This window comes from Hyperoodon ampullatus, assembly GCF_949752795.1.
Source record: "Hyperoodon ampullatus genome assembly, chromosome: 2".
NCBI classification, from domain to species: Eukaryota; Metazoa; Chordata; class Mammalia; order Artiodactyla; family Ziphiidae; genus Hyperoodon; species Hyperoodon ampullatus.
This window is the reverse complement of record NC_136915.1, coordinates 114697655-114717024: the sequence shown is the minus strand read 5'-3', so window position 1 is coordinate 114717024 and position 19370 is coordinate 114697655. Positions and strand designations below refer to the sequence as shown.

At 40.5% G+C, this 19370-nt stretch overlaps 1 protein-coding gene across 1 annotated transcript in view; it reads left to right on the top strand.

The window, feature by feature from the left end:
- Positions 1 to 541: 541 nt before the first annotated feature.
- The window catches only part of GON4L (gon-4 like), an 89901-nt gene continuing 71072 nt past the window's right edge, over positions 542 to 19370 (top strand). Inside the window, exons 1-3 of the mRNA XM_079698475.1 lie at positions 542 to 585; positions 2430 to 2960; positions 8563 to 8754. Of these exons, the coding sequence (XP_079554601.1) occupies positions 2456 to 2960; positions 8563 to 8754 (697 nt within the window). The 5' untranslated portion in view covers positions 542 to 585; positions 2430 to 2455. The remainder of the gene's footprint in view (positions 586 to 2429; positions 2961 to 8562; positions 8755 to 19370) is intronic.

Genomic DNA, 19370 nt, shown 5'->3' with positions numbered 1-19370 from the left:
TTACCCAGCTGAGCCAAAAATTTGTCCTGTGTAAATTGGAAGGTATAATAATACCATTGTCCCATAGGATTTATTGTGAAGATTAAAAAAAAAAATCACCTTTGATAACATAGGTGAAAGCATTTTGTAAGCAGAGTATTATACAGATATGAATAATTACTGTGGATTGAGTCCAAGACTGCCTTAGCTTTATTCAGGAAACTGCACTATTTGTAACCCAGTGATTCCTCTTTCTGGAATTTTATGAATTCTCCATTTCCTTGGTCCTGTATTCCAGGTGTCTAGAGGCGAGAAGGGTTAATTGTAAACTTAAACCACTGAACCTTAACCCCCAGTTTTGTTTTGAGTAGGATAGCTCCATGGACAGAGAAAGCGAGGTATTGCCTTTAAATTTTTTTGCCAACAACGGACATACTAGCCCTTTGGCTTCTTTCTGCCCTAAAATAAGATGGCACCTGTGGTTGGCGCATGCTCCTTGATGCCCCGACGCCGCGCACCGCGACTCGGGGGCGCGCACGTCAGTCACTGACGTTGGCTGACTTCCGGTGGTACCGAAGCTGAGTTTCCGCGGGATCGGGCAGGCTGGTGAGGGTACTGGGTCGTGTACCGTGGGGCGGGAAGAGGCAGGTGGGAGCTGGACGTCCCGGCGAAGGATGTCCAGGCTGAGGTGGTCGGGTCTGAGGGCTGGTGCGGGGTGCGTGACAGAGGTAGGGGAGTGAAAGCGTGTAGCTGAGAGTGGGGACTTGGGCCAGCGCTCGGCGGCGAGGTCAAAAGCGCAGTTAGGACCCCTTTGTGAAATCTTTTCCCAGGAGGGGTCCACGCTGGGCCTGCCTCCGGTTTTGCATTCATTCACTGTCGGTCTGACTGCAGTTCCCAAAGTGGGGGGCGGGGGTGCTCTTTAGAGCCTCTGCTGTCTTTGAAGTGCCGGAGCTGATCCCTGCACGCTGCTGACTTTGAATAGTAGCTGCCTTTTTAAAAATCTTTTTTCCTCCTTTTTTGGACCTCAGTAATTTATCTGAAATATACGACTCGCCTGAACTAATCCCACTCCCCTTCATTCTTTTCCATTCCCTTATTAGCGGAATCTTCAGGTGTTTATTGAACTTTAGTTATCAAGATAAGGACATTAGTTGATTTGGCATGGGTGGGGGAATCTCTCTTAGTGTCCTGGAAAAACTGAATTAAGGAGGTTTAAAACTAACCTTATAGTTGAGACTCTTAGAAAGAACTTTATTTTGCAGTCCTGTAGTCCACGCTTTCATCTAGTCCCCTGGTAGATGGGCGTTCAGGCCTTGCTTCAACATTGTCAGTGATGAAGAACTCACTGTAACAGGAGGCAGATTATTCTATTCTTTGACCTGTTATATTGAGAGTAAAGTTTTTTGGGGGTAGAAAGATGCAGTCAGTTTCCATATAATGCTCTTGACCCAGGCTGCATAGGATAAGCACAGAATAGGAAGTTCACACACTCTTTTATTCATTCATTCGAGGAACATTTATTGAGTATCTACAATAGGGCAGATACTGCTGAGTACTAGGCGTACTAGCTGAAAAGAGTCCTTTCCCTCAAAAAGCACATTGTTTTGGGGCAGGGTGGTGGGGAGGAGACAAGAAGCAATCATAAAAGTGGTAGGTATGAAAAAAGGTTTGCAAATAGCTGCTATGCGAACATAAGAGAAGACACCGTCCACTTTAGGTTAGTGTTGCCATTAAAATGTGATAATTGGAATTGAAGCCAAGAGTCCAGAAGTAACATAGTATAGAGAACAGTTAGGAATCTCTTTCTTGTTTTCAACACAAAATTTCTGTTAATATAGTCTAACCTTTTTAAACAACCACACTTTGCTTTTGGATTGTTTCTGTTAATGGAAATACCTGTTTATGAAAGCAACAATAGCAAACATTTATTGGTCTAAGAAATTACTATCTAATGATGTAGGTGCTATTTTTACTTCATTTTATAGCTGAAGAAACTAAGATTCAGTTTAAGTAACTTATGCAAGGTCACAAAGCTGGAGAGAAGCCTACTTGGGAAACAAATCCAGACAGTTTGACTCCACAGCTTGCTTTCAGCATCACGTTATTTTGCCTCCCTGATGGTAATAATAATAACTAACACTAATCGCTTACTATTTAATTCTTATAACAACTCCATGAGGTGAGAACAATTATTATTTTTTACAGTTGAGGAAACCGAAGTTTGGAGAGGTTAAGTCACTCAGCCAAGATAACACACTAATCAGTAATAGAGTTAGGATTTGAACTCAGGCGGTCTAACACTGTCTCTCACCTCCCACCTAATGGGACATTGTGCATTTGGTGTAAAGTACTGTGTTCATGATTGAACATGAATAAGTGAAAAGATTTGAGGAAATGTTATTATCATTAGTTAATAGGAAGGTGATAAGAACTTGCCTTTATCCTTTCAGGATGGAACAGAAGTGGGACTTGCAAAATGTTGCCCTGTAAGAAGAGAAGAACTACATTGACAGAGTCCCCACAGCATCAGGGCAACCAGGAGGAAGATGACTTAGACCTAGAGTCAGCTGTTAAACCAGAATCTGACCAAGTTAAAGACCTGGGGTCAGTGTCCGTGTCCTGGGGTCCAGGTTATGGCAGAGCAGCTGGCCTTGAAGTGCAGTCTGTGCAGGATGCAGGAAGTCAGCTTGGTATGGAGGACCCATCTTTGAGCTGTGGGATGCTCACCCAGGACACAAATACACCAGTTGTAGAAGCTGTCGATGTGGCCATCTCTCAGGGAATCACCCTACCTTCCTTGGAGTCTTCCCAGCCCCTAAATATACACATTGGTAAAGGAAAACTCCAGGCCACTAGTTCAAGGAGAGGGAAGAAAATTACACTCAGGCCTGGGTCACTTGCTCAAGAAGACAGAGGTGATCATCTTATCGCAAAGGAGCCTTTTTCAGGAGATCCTAGTGAAGAATTCAAGGAAGAAGGAGGTAAGATATGGAAGGTCTTAGGTTACATTTTCCTTGTCAGTACCAGCTTGCCATTGCCTTTGCTGTTGTCATCGCACTCTCTGCAGTGCCTTTACAAAATAGTGTTTCTGAAAGAGGATGCTGATTTGCTACGGAATTAGAGCTGTGGTGCTTGTAAGGGTCAGCGTTGAATGTTATGAATGGGTGGAAACTTTCTTCTCCCCTGCCATTTCCTGGATCATCTTCTGTATCCTTTTCTTTCCTTTCTCTTATCTTTTCATCATTTCTGGAGGGATGAACTATGTATGGCCTTTTGTGATTTGGTGAGTATTTATGAAGTGGGCCTTGAGGAGGGGCAGTGGCTTAAAGGGAGAGACTGCTGCCTGCAGCATTTGGTAAGGCTCTACAGAGGTGACATAACCCTAAGGACTTGAAGGATGAGTTGTGGTTTGATGGACTGGTGGCATGGAGTATCTTAGGCCAAGAACAGTCTGAGCAGAGGCCGAGGCAGAGGCAGAAGAGGTAGTGAGAGGTATCTTCAGAGCAGTAGATTGTGTTTAGATTATGAAGGGCTTTGTTTTTCACACTTAAGTGTTTCAACTTTTCCTGAAGGTTATAGCCAATTAACAAAAGAAGCAGAAGGCATAGTTCTGACCGCAGAAAGCTTATAGTCTAGTTGGGAAGACAAGACACTGCTCCAAATGAATTATCCATAATTCATTTGGAGCAGTTTAAGATACTATGTGATTAAGTGCTAGTGTGGTACAAGTAATTAGGATTTTTGAAATCAGAACTTGGATTGATAGGATTGGACGGATTGGGGTGAAGGAGTGGAGGCAGAATAGCATTTTCTACAAACACGTAGAAGTGCTGTGTTTGTGTGGGAGGGTAGCAGGGCTTCAGATAGAAAGGATAGATCCAGATTACTATACAGAGCCATGCTATTACGCCCTTGAGACTGTATAAAGTATTGGTGTAGGATGTCGGCAGTAAGGATAGAGAGGAAAGGGTATATCTCAGAGACATTACAAAGAAAGAATTAATGTTACTCAGAGACTGATACCATTTAAGATGACTCGGGGATGGTGAAGCATGCCTTCACGGGGAAGGTATTTGAGGGGGTTGAAATGAGTTCAGCTTTAGATATATGGAGTGTGAGGTGCCATCAAGGAAAAATAGAAAATTGAGATTGGAGTTTTTCTTAATCTCAGTTGGTAAGAGGTAGGACTAGAAAAGTGTTAATTGTGGTTCTTCTTCATGGAAAGGAGCATGGAAGAAGATGACAGAAGGGAAAACTGGAGAAGTAATAGTGGAAGTCAAGGAGGGAGGAGAGTTTTAAGAACAGAAACATCATTTAAAATTTAGTGACAAAGGAGATATAATGATGCCTGAGAAAATATTACATTTAAAGGTTGATGATCTTTGAGAGTAGATTTAGGAGAGTCTTTTGGAAAAAGGAAATCAAATGATGGCATTGAAGAGGGAGGGATGAAAGCCCCAGTAATAATTTGTGCCATGGGAGAATGGAAATCGCTAGAGGGGGCGGCAAGACTATAGAACTTTTTCCTTGGCTAGGTTGTATTTGTGATATGAAGACAGGAGGAAATGGAGGAAAATGCAGGATTAAAGTGCTAGAGAAGGAATGTAAAATTAAGTAGGGGTTCAAAGTCACTCACCTATTGAGTGGAATCTAGAGATATTTTCAGTGGTCAGTTTACAAATATCCAAGTGTAGATAAATAAACATTTATTTTTTAGGATTATCTGTAATACTACTACCCCGTTGATTCTCCCACCTTGTACTTCAATTAGCTGTATATACAAGTAATACCAGTAAAAGAAGTACATTATGACTCCTTTTTTCCCCCCAAGTAACTTTTTTCAGCCAAATAGAAATGTCACATAAAAAGCAGAAAGGAGGAAAGAAGGACGATTGAAAATTCATACATGTGCGTTTTGGAAAATATTGAAAAGTTGAAAGAAGAAAATAAAAATCACCCGTAATCTTACTGCTCAGAGTAATTACTGTTATAATTTAGTGCATATTCTTTTCATTGTTTTGCTTTCTTTTAAGTGACATTTTGGTTTTTTTATTATGATTATGTGGGGGAAAAAACAGAAAAAACATCTAGGTTATTTTGAAGTATCAGCATTGTGTTATAATTGATATACACTGTTAAATCATGTTTCTAGATTGCAGGTGCTAGTGATTAAACCTTTCTCTATATTGGTGTTTATTCTCATAGAATTTTAATTGTTCTTTTAAAACTGATTTATGGACCCTGATTTAAACTTAAGCCTTTTTTTCCTTTCTTTGCCTTCTAAAAAATGATTAACTTAGGCAGATTTCAGCTTAAAATTAGTTGGTTTTTACAGTTTTCAGCTAATTATTTTCATGTTATCAATTTGAAGTTGTTAGACTGGCAGTAAACAAGTTACAGCTGTGCTCTGAATAAGGCTTTTACTTCTCTCTCTTACCCTTTTTTATTTCTTTATTTCTTTATTTATTTGGCTGCATTGGGTCTTAGTTGCGCGGCACGCGGGATCTTCATTGCGGCAGGCATGTGGGATCTTTCGTTGCGGTGTGTGGGCACCAGAGCTTACGGGCTTAGTTGCCCTGCGGCATGTAGGATCTTAGTTCCCCTACCAGGGATCAAACCCACGTCCCCCTGCACTGAAAGGCAGATTCTTTTTTTTTTTTTTGGTGGTACGTGGGCCTCTCACTGCTGTGGCCTCTCCCTTAGCGTGGCACAGGCTCCGGACGCGCAGGCTCAGCGGCCATGGCTCACGGGCCCAGCCGCTCCTTGTCATGTGGATCTTCCTGGACCCGGGCACGAACCCGCGTCCCCTGCATCGGCAGGCGGACTCTCAACCACTGCGCCACCAGGGAAGCCCGGAAGGCAGATTCTTAACCACTGAGAGGTTAAGAGAGGGAAGTTCCTCTCTTACCCTTCTTAACTTCTCTTTCTAAGGTCTTTGGCATCTAGCAGATTGATAAGAGGAAAAGAAGAGTGGGATCCTAGGGGGTTCTGTAGGAGGGGAATTAAATTGAGAAGCAATGAGATGGGATCAGGAAAAAAAAGGTTGCAGAGAAAAGGAATATTTTCTCTATGTAGAGTATGGTGCAGCTGATAAACTGTAGGGATAGTTTTGGAGTAGTTCCAACTGTTCGAGGTGGAAAAAGTATCAATGGAAGCTCTACCTACCAAAGTGAACTTCTGTATTTTGCTTAGATGTAAAGATTCTGGTATGTTTGTTTAAAAAAATCATTTGCATCAGTTCAGTTTTTAAATGTTAGACATTAATTCTAAAAATTAATAACGATTGTTGATTAATGAGAAAGCTCTGCTGTGCTATTGATTTAAGTTCCTCCCTCTTATAAGAAATATGCCTGAGAGGAACTTTTTTTTTTAATATAAATTTATTTATTTATTTTTGACTGTGTTGGGTATTCGTTTCTGTGCAAGGGCTTTGTCCAGTTGCGGCGAGCGGGGGCCACTCTTCATCGCGGTGCGCGGGCCTCTCACTGTTGCGGCCTCTCATTGCGGAGCACAGGCTCCAGACACGCGGGCTCAGTAGTTGTGGCTCACGGGCCCACTTGCTCCGTGGCATGTGGGATCCTCCCAGACCAGGGCTCGAACCTGTGTCCCCTGCATTGGCAGGCAGACTCTCAACCACTGTGCCACCAGGGCTCGAACCTGTGTCCCCTGCATTGGCAGGCAGACTCTCAACCACTGTGCCACCAGGGAAGCCTCCTGAGAGGAACTTTTGATTTGTTGGATTTAGAATTCAACTCGTTGTACAGTCCCTATTAAAACCACAGCTTTTAGCCTTTTTGACATTGTGAGTTAATCATGGTCTCCTGAAGTAAAGGAAGTAAGATTGAGAGTAAATAGAATTAAGGATTCATTCATACTTTAGTTGAAAATAAAGGCTTTTTTTCTTTGTTGACAGGGTGTCCTCCAATTAAAAATCTTGTGTATACCAGTTGAAACCGCTAATGTTGATGGGATAAGTCTAAAAAAGTATTATCTGTTTTTAATGGGGCTCAGTAACAAATAACTTGATCTCTTTTTGAAAAACAATTTTTTTCAACTATGTAATACACAAACATGGAAAAAAAGTTCCTAAATGCAGAAAGTACACAGGGAAAAGTTAGGCACCCTTTCACTTTGTTATCTAAGTTCTCAGAAGCAATCACTATTTAACAATGCCTTGTGTATATTCTATAGATCTTCTGTGTATACACAAGCCTGTATGTATTCTTGTTCCTATGACAGCTTGATTCTAATGTTTGCTTTTGATACTGCATGAATGTTTCTTTGTCTTTTTTTTTTTTTTTTTTTTTGCGGTACGCGGGCCTCTCACTGTTCTGGCCTCTCCCGCTGCGGAGCACAGGCTCCAGATGCGCAGGCTCAGCGGCCATGGCTCACGGGCCCAGCCGCTCCGCGGAATGTGGGATCTTCCCAGACCGGGGCACGAACCCGTGTCCCCTGCATCTGCAGGTGGACTCTCAACCACTGTGCCACCAGGGAAGCCCCTCTTTGTCTTTTTAATGCCCCTCATGAAAAATGGAAAGAAAACCCTCTTTAAGAGTTGAGGTGAGGAGGGAATTCCCTGGCGGTCCAGTGGTTAGGACTCAGCACTCTCACTGCTGGGGCCCTGAGTTCCATCCTTGGTTGGGGAACTAAGATCCCACAACCCATGCGGCTCAGCCAAAACAAACAAACAAACAAACAAAAAAGAGTTGAGGTGAGGAAAGGAGAAAGTTGTCTAATGAACTGTATAACCATGTATTTATAATGTTATGGTGATTTTTACTCTAATGCTTTGTAAGATTGATCTTACAGAGTCAGAAAGTTCAGGACATTTTATAATGTATATCTTTAAAAAATTTTATTTATTTTATTTATTTTTGGCTGCATTGGGTCTTCGTTGCTGCACGCGGGCTTTTTTCTAGTTGTGGAGAGCGGGGCCTACTCTTTGCTGTGGTGCATGGGCTTCTCATTGCAGTGGCTTCTCTTTGTTGCAGAGCGCGGGCTCTAGGTGCACAGGCTTCAGTAATTGTGGCATGCCGGCTCAGTAGTTGTAGCTCGTAGGCTGTAGAGTGGAGGCTCACTAGTTGTGGTGCATGGGCCTAGTTGCTCTGCGGCATGTGGGATCTTCCTGGACCAGGGCTCGAACCCACGTCCCCTGCATTGGCAGGTGGATTCTTAAGCACTGAGCCACCAGGGAAGTCTTATATCATTTATAGTTGATTAAATGTGGTGTTAATGGTCATCTATATAAAATGTCCCTTGGTTACCAGGAATATATGTCCCCCCACCCTACAATTACGGATATGATTTTTTCATAGGGAAAAAAAATGCACGTTAGAACTAGAAAGACCTTAGCGATTACCTAGTTCAATTCCCTGACATTACAGATGAGTAAATTGGACCTGAGCTTCGATTTCAATATTTTTCTTAGGATACTGTCTTTAAGAGAGAGGAATGCCTGTATAGTAAATGCATCATTAATGAAGTTATCTAACTAAAAAGGACTTTATAACAAGATGCTGATTTTTACAACAGAGTATAATTGAGAATGGACAAAGTGTGGAGCAATATTTGTGATTCTTTCAGGAAAATCTCAAATGCATTCTGGAGGGGAGATGGCTTCATTACCATCAGACAGTCACTCTGCAAAACCAGCAGCCCAGCCTAGGAAATCATCTCAGCCAGATGTCTGTGCCTCTCCTCAAGAAAAGCCACTCAGGACTCTAGCTCACCAAGCTGAGGAAGAGATAGAGGATGGTGGACTCTTTATTCCAATGGGTAGGCTTTCTTTTTCTTTTCTTTAAAAAAAAATCCTCTTTATTGAAGTATAATATGCAGAAAACTGCACAGATCCCAAGGTATCCAAGTTCACTGAATTTTCAAAGATTGAATACACCCATGTAACCAGCAACCAGATCAAGAAATAGTATTACCAGTGCCCAGAAGTCCTTCCTTTCATTTATTACTGACACCCACCCATGGGTAACCATTATCTTGACTTCTAGCAGCACAGATTAGTTCACCTGTTTTGTACTTTATATGAAATATGCATATGTTTTTTGATTGCCTTTTCCCACTCAACATTATGTTTATGAAGTTGGTCCACATTGTTGCATGTACTTGTAGATTGTTCATTTTCATTACGATATAGCATTCTGTTGTTAGAATATTCTATATTTTCTTTATTAGTTCAACTCTTAATGAGTGAATACTTTCCAGTTGTAGGCTATTCTGAATGGTGCTGCTGTGAACATTCTACTGTAGATCTTTTGGTGAACATATGTGCCTAATTTTTGTTGTGTGGAATTGCTAGGTCATAGGATTAGGCCTCCTTAAAGTTTTTTTTGAAACATTATATATATATATATGTTTTTCTTTTTTAAAAATTATTATTTATTTTGGACTGCATTGGGTCTTCGTTGCTGTGCGCGAGCTTTCTCTAGTTGCACTGAGCGGGGCTGCTCTTCGTTGTGGTGTGTGGGCTTCTCATTGCGGTGGCTTCTCTTGTTGCAGAGCATGGGCTCTAGGCACATGGGCTTCAGTAGTTGTGGGACGAGGGCTCAGTAGTTGTGGCTCTCGGGCTGTAGAGCGCAGGCTCAGTAGTTGCGGCGCACGGGCTTAGTTGGTCCGTGGCATGTGGGATCTTCCTGGACCAGGGTAGACCCCGTGTCCCCTTAATTGGCAGGTGGATTCTTAACCACTGTGCCACCAAGGAAGCCTGAAACGTTATATTTTTACTGTGAAATATAACACATACAGACAAGTGAATAAAGACTTCTTTATTTAGCTTAACAAATGGTTTTAAAGTGAACACTTGTGATTTCTTTTTCTCATTGCAAATAACAGACCTCCATTGCTATGTAGGTTAGAAGTTGTGATAGTGGGCATCCACGTCTTATTTCTGAACTTGTGGGAAGGTGTTCAGTATTCCTTATTATGTGTGATGATAGTTGTAGGCTTTTTATAGATATATTGTATCAGATTATGGAAAATTTTTTCCTAGTTTTCTGAGAGTTTTATCACATATTGAATTTGGTCAAATGCTTTTTAAAAATCTCTATTAAGATTATTGTATGTTTTTTTCATTTATTCTGTTTTTTTTGTTTGTTTTTTGGCCGTGTTGTGTGGCATGCAGGATCTTATTTCCCTGACCAGGGATCGACCTCATGCCCCCTGCAGTGGAAGTGCAGAATCCTAATCACTGGACTGCCAGGGAACTCCCTCCTTTATTCTGTTAATATGGAGAGTTACATTGATTCTTTTTTAATGTCAGATTTATTGAGATACTTTTCATACAATAAAATTTTTTCAGTGAGTTTTGAAAAATGGATATGGTTGTGTAACTGCCACTACAATCAATATATGGAACATCTCTCTCTAAAAGTTCCCTCATTCCCCTTTGCAGTCCTTCATTTTCAGCCTTTGGGAACCAGTGATCTCAATTTTATTCTTACAGTTTTGTGTTTTCTACTATATTATATATAGGTGTTATATAGTATGTATGTAATCTTTTGCATCTGGTATCTTTTAAAATTTTTATTGAAGTATAGTTGATTTACAGTATTGTGTGCATCCGGTATCTTTCACTTTGTGTAATGCTTTTGAGATTAATTCATGTTTGTTCTTCATTGCTGAGTAGTATTCCATTGTATAGATATACCACAATTTGTTTATCTGTTCACCAGCTGATGGACATTTGGGTTCTTTCTGGTTTTTGCCTGTTACGACTAAAGCTGCTGTACACCTTCACGCGTAGTTTTTTTTTTTCTGTTTTTGGGCTACCCCATGTGGCATATGGGATTTTAGTTCCCTGACCATGGATCGAACCAGTGCCCCCTGTGTTGGGAGTGTGGAGTGTTAACCACTGGCCCACCAGGGAAGTCCCCACATATAATTCTTTTGTTTAAAAATAAATTTATTTGTATTTTATTCATTTGTTTTTGTCTGCATTGGGTCTTTGTTGCTGCGTGCAGGCTTCTCATTGCAGTGGCTTCTCTTGTTGCGGAGTATGGGCTGTAGGCATGTGGGCTTCAGTAGTTGTGGCACGTGGGCTCAGTAGTTGTGGTGCACAGGTTTAGTTGATCCGCGGCATGTGGGATCTTCCTGGACCAGGGTAGAACCCGTGTCCCCTGCATTGGCAGGCAGATTCTTAACCACTGCACCACCAGGGAAGTCCCTGGTTCTTTGATAGACATACGTTTTCATTTTTCTCAGGGTAATAACTAGGAGTGGCATTGCTGGGTCTTACAGTAAACGTATGTGTAACTTTATACGAAACTGCTAAACTGTTTTCTAGAGTAGCTGTACCATTTTACAATTCCCAGCAGGAATGTATATGAGATTTACAATTGATCCACATCCTTGCCAGCAGTTAACAGACTTTTTAATTCTGTCTGTTCTACTAGGTGTATTTCCTTGTGTTAACTTGCATTTCCCTAATGAATACTGATATAAAGCATGTTTTCATGTATTTATTGGCCATTTGTAGATATGTTTTGGTGAAATGTTTGTTCATTATTCTGTTGTTTGTCTATATTCCATTCGTAATTACTGCATATCTTGCATGAGCTACTTTGAAACTATGCATATATCCTTTTTCTCTTCAGATGTTTCCCCCCTAATTTTAGCCTCCATTGGTAGATCACCTGCAACAATTATAATGCTGATTTTTTATTTCTGTTGTTCCTTTTACATTTATTAATTGGAATTTTTCTGTAAAGAAGAGCAGTCTCTTCTCCCTCATTTATTTATTCAGTTTTTATGAGTGTGGACTCATGGATGTTTGTTTTATTATTTGAGTTATAGTGCCATGTTATCATTATTTATTTTGCCTGAATTGTTTCAGCATTAGCCATGAGGAGCTACTTCAAGGTTTTTTTTTGTTTGTTTTTTGAAATTTTATTTATTTATTTATTTATTTGGCTGCATTGGGTCTTAGTTGCGACATGCAGGATCTTTGTTGTGGCATGCGGGCTTCTCTCGTTGTGGCGCACAGGCTCTAGAGCGTGCAGGCTTAGTTGCCCCTCAGCATGTGGGATCTTAGTTCTCCGACCAGGGATTGAACCTGCGTCCCTTGCATTCGGAGGCGGACTCTTAACCACTGGACCACCAGGGAAGTCCCAGGTTTTACTTTAATGGATTATGCTTTCGTGTCGTATCAAGGAACCTTTGCCTAATCCAAGGCCACACATTTTTTTTTCCTATTTTCTTCTAGAAGTTGTAGTTTTACACATTACATATAGGTGTATGTGATCCATTTTGAGTTAATTAAAAAAATATATTTATTTATTTATTTCGCTGTGCCAGGTCTTAGTTGTTTCAGGCGGGATTTTCGTTGCGGCATGCAGGATCTTTTGAGTTCTGGCATCTGAGTTAATTATTGTATAATGTGGGAGGTGTATTTGAGATTCTTTTTTCACCTATGGATGTCCAGTCGTTTCAGCACTATTTGTTGAAAAGATTTCTTTCTCCATTAAATTACCTTTGCATCTATGTCACTATTTGTGTGGGTCATTCATGGACTCTCTTCTTTTCCATTGGTCTATGTATTTAACCTTTCACCAATATCGCAGTCTTGAAATCAGGTAGTCTGTGTCTTCCAGCTTTTTTTTTTAAACAAGATCATTGGGCTATTCTAGGTACTTTGCATTTTCGTGTAAATTTTAGGATTGGCTTGTCATTTTCTTCAAAAATACTTGCTGGCATATTGATCGATAATGAAACTGTCGATCAGTTTGGGAAAGTTGCTGTCTTTTTTTTGTTTTGGCTGCGCCATGCGGCATGTGGGATCTTAGTTCCCTGACCAGGGATCGAACCCCTGCCCCCTGCATTGGGAGCGTGGAGTCTTAACCATTGGAGTGCTAGGGAAGTCCCGGGAAGGTTGCCATCTTAACAATACTGAGTCTACTAATCCATGAATAAGATATATTTCTATTTATTTAGGTTTTCAGAAATTTCAGAAATATTTTGTAGTTTTTAGTATATAAATTTTTCATGTATTAAGTATTTATTTATTTTAAATTTATTTATTTATTATTTATTTTTGGCTGTGTTGGGTCTTTGTTGCGTGTGGGTTTTCTCTCGTTGCAGCTAGCAGGGGCTACTCTTCATTGCAGTGTGCGGGCTTCTCATAGCAGTGGCTTCTCTTGTTGTGGAGTACGGGCTCTAGACGTGAGGGCTTCAGTAGTTGTGGTGCGCAGGCTCAGTAGTGTGGCTCCTGGGCTCTAGAGTGCAGGCTCAGTAGTTGTGGCACATGGGCTTAGTTGCTCTGTGGCATGTGGGATCTTTCTGCACCAGGGCTCGAACCCATGTGCCCTGCATTGGCAGGTGGATTCTTTTTTTGTTTGTTTGTTTGTTTGTTTGTTTTTTTGCGGTATGCGGGCCTCTCACCGTTGCGGCCTCTCCCATTGTGGAGCACAGGCTCCGGACGCGCAGGCCCAGCGGCCATGGCTCACGGGCCCAGCCGCTCCGCGGCATGTGGGATCCTCCCAGACCGGTGCACGAACCCGCGTCCCCTGCATCGGCAGGCGGACTCTCAACCACTGCACCACCAGGGAAGCCCGGCAGGTGGATTCTTAACTACTGCGCCACCAGGGAAGTTCTAAGCATTTATTTATTTATTTATTATTATTTTCAAAAAATTTTATTTATTTATATTTATTTATTTTTGGCTGCGTTGGTTCTTCGTTTCTGTGTGTGGGCTTTCTCTAGTTGCTACTCTTCATCGCGGTGCGTGGGCCTCTCACTGTCGCGGCCTCTCGTTGCGGAGCACAGGCTCCAGACTCGCAGGCTCAGTAGTTGTGGCACATGGGCCTAGTTGCTCCGCAGCATGTGGGATCTTCCCAGACCAGGGCTTGAATCCGTGTCCCCTGCATTGGCAGGCAAATTCTCAACCACTGCGCCACCAGGGAAGCCCTAAGCATTTATTTTTTATGCTAATGTCAGTTTTTCTTTTCAATTTTCAGTTCAGTGCTAATTTATAGAAATACAGATTTTGGTATATTGGTATATCCTGTGACTTTGCTATAAATTCACTTATTAGCTTTATGTACTTTTTTGTAGATTCTTTAGGGATTTCTTTTTTTTCCCACATTTTTTTAGGCCGTGCTGTGTGGCATGTGGGATCTTAGTTCCCTGACCAGGGATCGAACCTGTGCCCCCTGCATTGGGAGTGCAGAGTCTTAACCACTGGACTGCCAGGGAAGTACCGAGGGATTTCTCACATAGATAATTAAGTCATCTGCAAATAAGGAGTTTTTTTCCCTTCATTTCCAATTTGTGTGTCTTTTCTTTCTTCCTTTCCATTCCTTCCTCTCTCTTCCCTCCTCTCCCTCTCTCTTCCTTCCTCTCCCTCTCTCTTCCCCTCTCCATCCATCAGCCCCCATCTTATTATGCACTGGCTAGGACATTCAGTACAGTGTTGAAGAGAAGTAGTGAGAGTGAGCATCTTTTCCTTTGTTCCTGATCTCTTAGGGGAAGTACACTCAGTTTTTCACCACTAAGCAGAATTTGTTGGTTTATAGCTATTGTTTTTCAGATTGAGGAAGTTCTCTACTGTTCCTAGTTGTGGAGAGTTTTTATCATGAACTGATGTTGGATTTTGTGAAAAGCTTTTTCTACATCTATTGAGATTATCTTTTGTTTTCGTTTTTGCTTTTAGTCTGTAAATATGGTGAATTATATTGATTGATTTTCAAATTTCAAAGCATTTTTGCATTTCAGTGATAAATCGACTCTTTTGATCATAATATAGGTTTGTTTTTGTATTGCTGGATTTGATTTGCTAATATTTTGTCAAGGATTTTTGTGTCTGTGGTTGTAGTTTTTTTTAAATATATTTATTTATTTATTGACTGTGTTGGGTCTTTGTTGCTGCGCGCAGGGTTTCTCTAGTTGAGGCGAGCAGGGGCTACTCTTCGTTGTGATGAGTGGGCTTCTCATTGCAGTGGCTTCTCTTGTTGTGGAGCATGGGCTCTAGGCGCGCGGACTTCAGTAGTTGTGGCACGCAGGCTTCAGTAGTTGTGGCTCATGGGCTCTAGAGCGCAGGCTCAGTAGTTGTGGCGCATGGGCTTAGTGGCATGTGGGATCTTCCCAGACCAGGGATCGAACTCGTGTCCCCTGCATTGGCAGGCAGATCCTTAACCACTGAGCCACCAGGGAAGCCCCTGTCATTTTCTTTTCTTGTAATGTCTTTGGTTTTGGTATTAGGGTAATACTGACCTCATACAATGAGTTGGGAAGTGTTCCTTCCTCTTCTTTGTGTTTTTTTGTTTTTGTTTGTTTTTTTGAAGAGTTTGTGAATTGGTTTTATTTCTTCCTTAAATGTTTTGTTGAATGCACCAGTGAAGCCATCTGGGCCTGGAGTTTTCTTTGTAGGATGTTTTTAACTATGAATTCAATTTCTTTAACAGATAAAGGGCTATTCAGTTATCTCTTTGTTCTTGAGTGAGCTTTGACAGTTGGTATCTTTTCAGGTAGTTGTCTGTTCTATCCAAGTTGTTGAATTTACTGACATAAAGTTTTTCGTAATATCCCTTTGTCATCTTTTTAATGTCTGTGGGCTCTGTAATGATGTCTGTTCTTTTATTCCTCACACTTGTAATTTAGTCTTTCTCTTAATCATTCTGGCTAGAGGTTTTTCAAAGAACAAGCTTTTGGTTTCATTCATTTCATTTTGGTTTCATTCATTTCTCTATTTTTCTGTTTTCTATTTTACTGGTTTTTGCTGTTGTCTGTTATTTTCTTCTGTCTCTTTGCTTTGGGTTTAATTTGGTCTTTTTCTAGTTTCTTAAATTGGGAGCTTAGGTCATGGATTTGAGACTTTTATTTTCTAATAATACTATAGAATGTATCAATTTCCCTTTAAACACTGTGCTAGCTATGCCCCACAAATTTTGATATATTGCATTTCATCAACTTCATTTGACAATATTTTCTCATTTCTTTTGGGATATCTTCTTTGACCTATGGGTTATTTAGAAGTGTGTGTGGGGCTTCCCAGGTGGTCCAGTGGTTAAGACTCCACGCTTCCACTGTAGGGGGTTCAGGTTCAATCCCTGGTCAGGGAAGTTCTGCTTGTTGAGCAGTATGGCCAGAAAAAGAAAAGAAAAGAGGTGTGTGTGTGTGTGTGTGTGTGTGTGTGTGTGTGTATGTTTTTAAACAACAGAAATTTATTTTCTCACAGTTCTGGAGTCTGGGAATTCCAATATTAGGTGCTGGTAAATTTAGTTTCTGTGAGAGCTTTCCTCCTGACTTGTAGACACCCACCTTCTCACTGTGACCTCACATGGCCTTTTCTTGGTGCATGTGTGTGGAGAGAGAGGGAGTGAGCTTTCTGATATCTCTTCTTATAAGGACACTAATCCTACAGGATCAGGGATTCACCCTTATGGACTCATTTAACCTTAATTACTTGCTTAGAGGACCCATCTCCAAATACAGCCATACCAGGGGTAAGGCTTCTGACGTATGAATTTTGGGGGGACACATGGTCAAGTTAATTTTAGGGAGACACACACATTCAGGTTTTCTGTACAGGATTGGAGTCCTGTTCTATGTTCAGTTTCAGAATGTGGTTTTTTTAAATGTAATTTTTATAGTTACAGAGTACCGTATGGCTTATAACAGCAAAAAGAAAAATCCACTATAACTTTTTAGAAGTGTGTTTTTTTTGTGTGTGTGTGGTACGCGGGCCTCTCACTGTTGTTGCCTCTCCCGTTGCGGAGCACAGGTTCAGGACGTGCAGGCTCAGCGGCCATGGCCCACGGGCCCAGCCGCTCCACGGCATGTGGGATTCTCCCGGACCAGGGCACAAACCCGTGTCCTCTGCATCAGCAGGCGGACTCTCAACCACTGCGCCACCAGGGAAGCCCAGAAGTGTGTTTTTTCACTTCTAAATATTTGGAGACTTTCCAGCTATCATTTTGTTACTGATTTCTAATTTAATTCCCTTGAGCTCACATCATACTTTGTATGATTTCAGTACTTTTATATTTATTGAGGTTTATTTTATGGCCCCAGTATAATCTTTATTGGTAGCTCTTCCATGTGTATTTGAGAAGCATATGTATTCTGTTGTTTTAAGGTACACTGTTCTGTAAATGTCAGTTAGGTCAAGTTGGTTGACAGCATTGTTCAGGTTTTATTTATATTTACGGATTCTTTTTCTTTTTTTTTTTTTTGGTCAATTCTGTCAGTTACTGAGAAAGGCATATTGAAGTCTCCAACTTTAATTGTGGATTTGTCTATATTTCTTTTCAGTTTTGTCAGTTTTAGCTCTACATATTTTATTTATTTATTTTTATTGTTTTTATTTTTTATTTATTTAAATTTTTTTAGCTGTACCACCTGGCGTGCTGGATCTTAGTTCCCCAAACAGGGATCAAACCTGCGCCCCCTGCAGTGGAAGTGTGGAGCCTTAACCACTGGACTGCCAGGGAAGTCCCTAGTTCTACATATTTTAAAACTCTCTTTTCATGTACATATGCCTAATAACATATATTGAGTGGGTTTTGAATGTTAAGGCAAACTAGCATTTCTGGGGTAAACCTATTTGGTCATGATGTATTAGATTTTCTAATATATTGTTTAAGGTTTTTGTTTCTTTGTTTATGGGAGATAACTGGCTTTAATTTTCCTTTCTTATAAGGTCTTTTTCATGTGTTGGTGTTAGCGTTATACTGACCTTATAAAATGAATTGGGAAATTTTTCATCATTATCTGTTCTCTGGAAAGTTCATTTAAGACTGGTGTTACTTCTTTCTTAAATGTTTTGTAAGCATTCACCAAGGGTACTGTCTAGGCCTGGAGTTTTCTTTATCAAAAGCCTTTTAAGTTTTGGATTAAATTCTTTAATAATTATAGGATTATTTAGATTTCCTGTTTCTTTTTGTGTCAGTTTTGGTAAGTTGTGTTTTTCAAGGAATTTGTACATTTTCTCTAAATTGTCAAATTTGTTGATATAAAGTTGCTTGTAATGTTTATTTTGGCCTGTCTAGGATTTTTAATGAGGTTGTCTTTTTAGTTCTGATTTTAGTGAGGTCCTCTTTTTATTTGTGTCTCATTTTTTTTTTTGATAAGTTTGGCTAGAGGTTTATCAGTTAATCTTTTTAAAGAACCAACTTTTGGCTTTCTTGACTTTTTTTTTCTATTTAATTGATTTCTGTTCTTTATTATTTCCTTCCTACAATCTACCTTGGATTTGATTTGTTCTTTTTTAGCTTCTAGTAAGATTCTCAATCTTTTTTTTCTAATATATACATTTAAAGTTAAAACTTGCCCTCTAAGCATTGCTGTAGCTGCATTCTGAAAATTTTGACATGTCATACTTCTGTTTTCATTCATCTTAAAATATTTTTAATATCCATTATGACTTCTTCTTTTTTTTTTTTTTTGCGGTACGCGGGCCTCTCACTGTTGTGGCCTCTCCCGTTGCGGAGCACAGGCTCCGGACGTGCAGGCTCAGCGACCATGGCTCACGGGCCCAGCCGCTCCACAGCATGTGGGATCTTCCTGGACCGGGGCACGAACCCGTGTCCCCTGAGTCGGCAGGCGGACTCTCAACCACTGCGCCACCAGGGAAGCCCTCCCCTTTCAACTTTTGTTTTATATATTTAAGCTGTATTATCAGGTGCACAGAAATTTAGAATTGTTATGTCTTTCTGTTGAATTGACTCAGCATGAAATGTTCCTTTTTATCTCTTTCTTTATCTTCTTGCCTTAAAGTATGCTTTGTATTTGATATTAATGTGTACATGGTATAAGTGTTTACATTGTTTTGCTTTCAACCTTTTTTGTGTCTTTTTTTATATAAATTTGTTTATTTTATTTATTTATTTTTGGCTGTGTTGGGTCTTCATTGCTGCATGTAGGCTTTCTCTAGTTGCGGAGAGTGGGGGCTACTCTTCGTTGCAGTGTGTGGGCTTCTCACTGCAGTGGCTTCTCTTGTTGTGAAGCACAGACTCTAGGTGCGCGGGCTTTAGTAGTTGTGGCACATGGGCTTAGTTGCTCCGTGGCATGTGGGATCTTCCTGGACCAGGGATCAAACCTGTGTCCCCTGCATTGGCAGGCAGATTCTTAACCACTGTGCCACCAGGGAAGTCCCCTTTTTTGTGTCTTTATATTTAAAGTGTATCTCTTATAAATAGCATAGAGTTAAAAAAACAACAACAAAAAACCTTGTCTGAACATCTTGTTAATTAGATTGTACACTTCATTTATATTTAATGTAATTTCTGATATAATTTTCTATTTCCCTATTTCTGTTTTGTTCCTTTATTTCTCCTTTCCTTCTTTTGGATTAATCAAATGCTTTTACTTTTCTTCTCTATTAGCTTTTTAGTTTTGTATTCTTTTATTTTTCTTTTACATGTTACCCTATAGATTAATATGCAGTC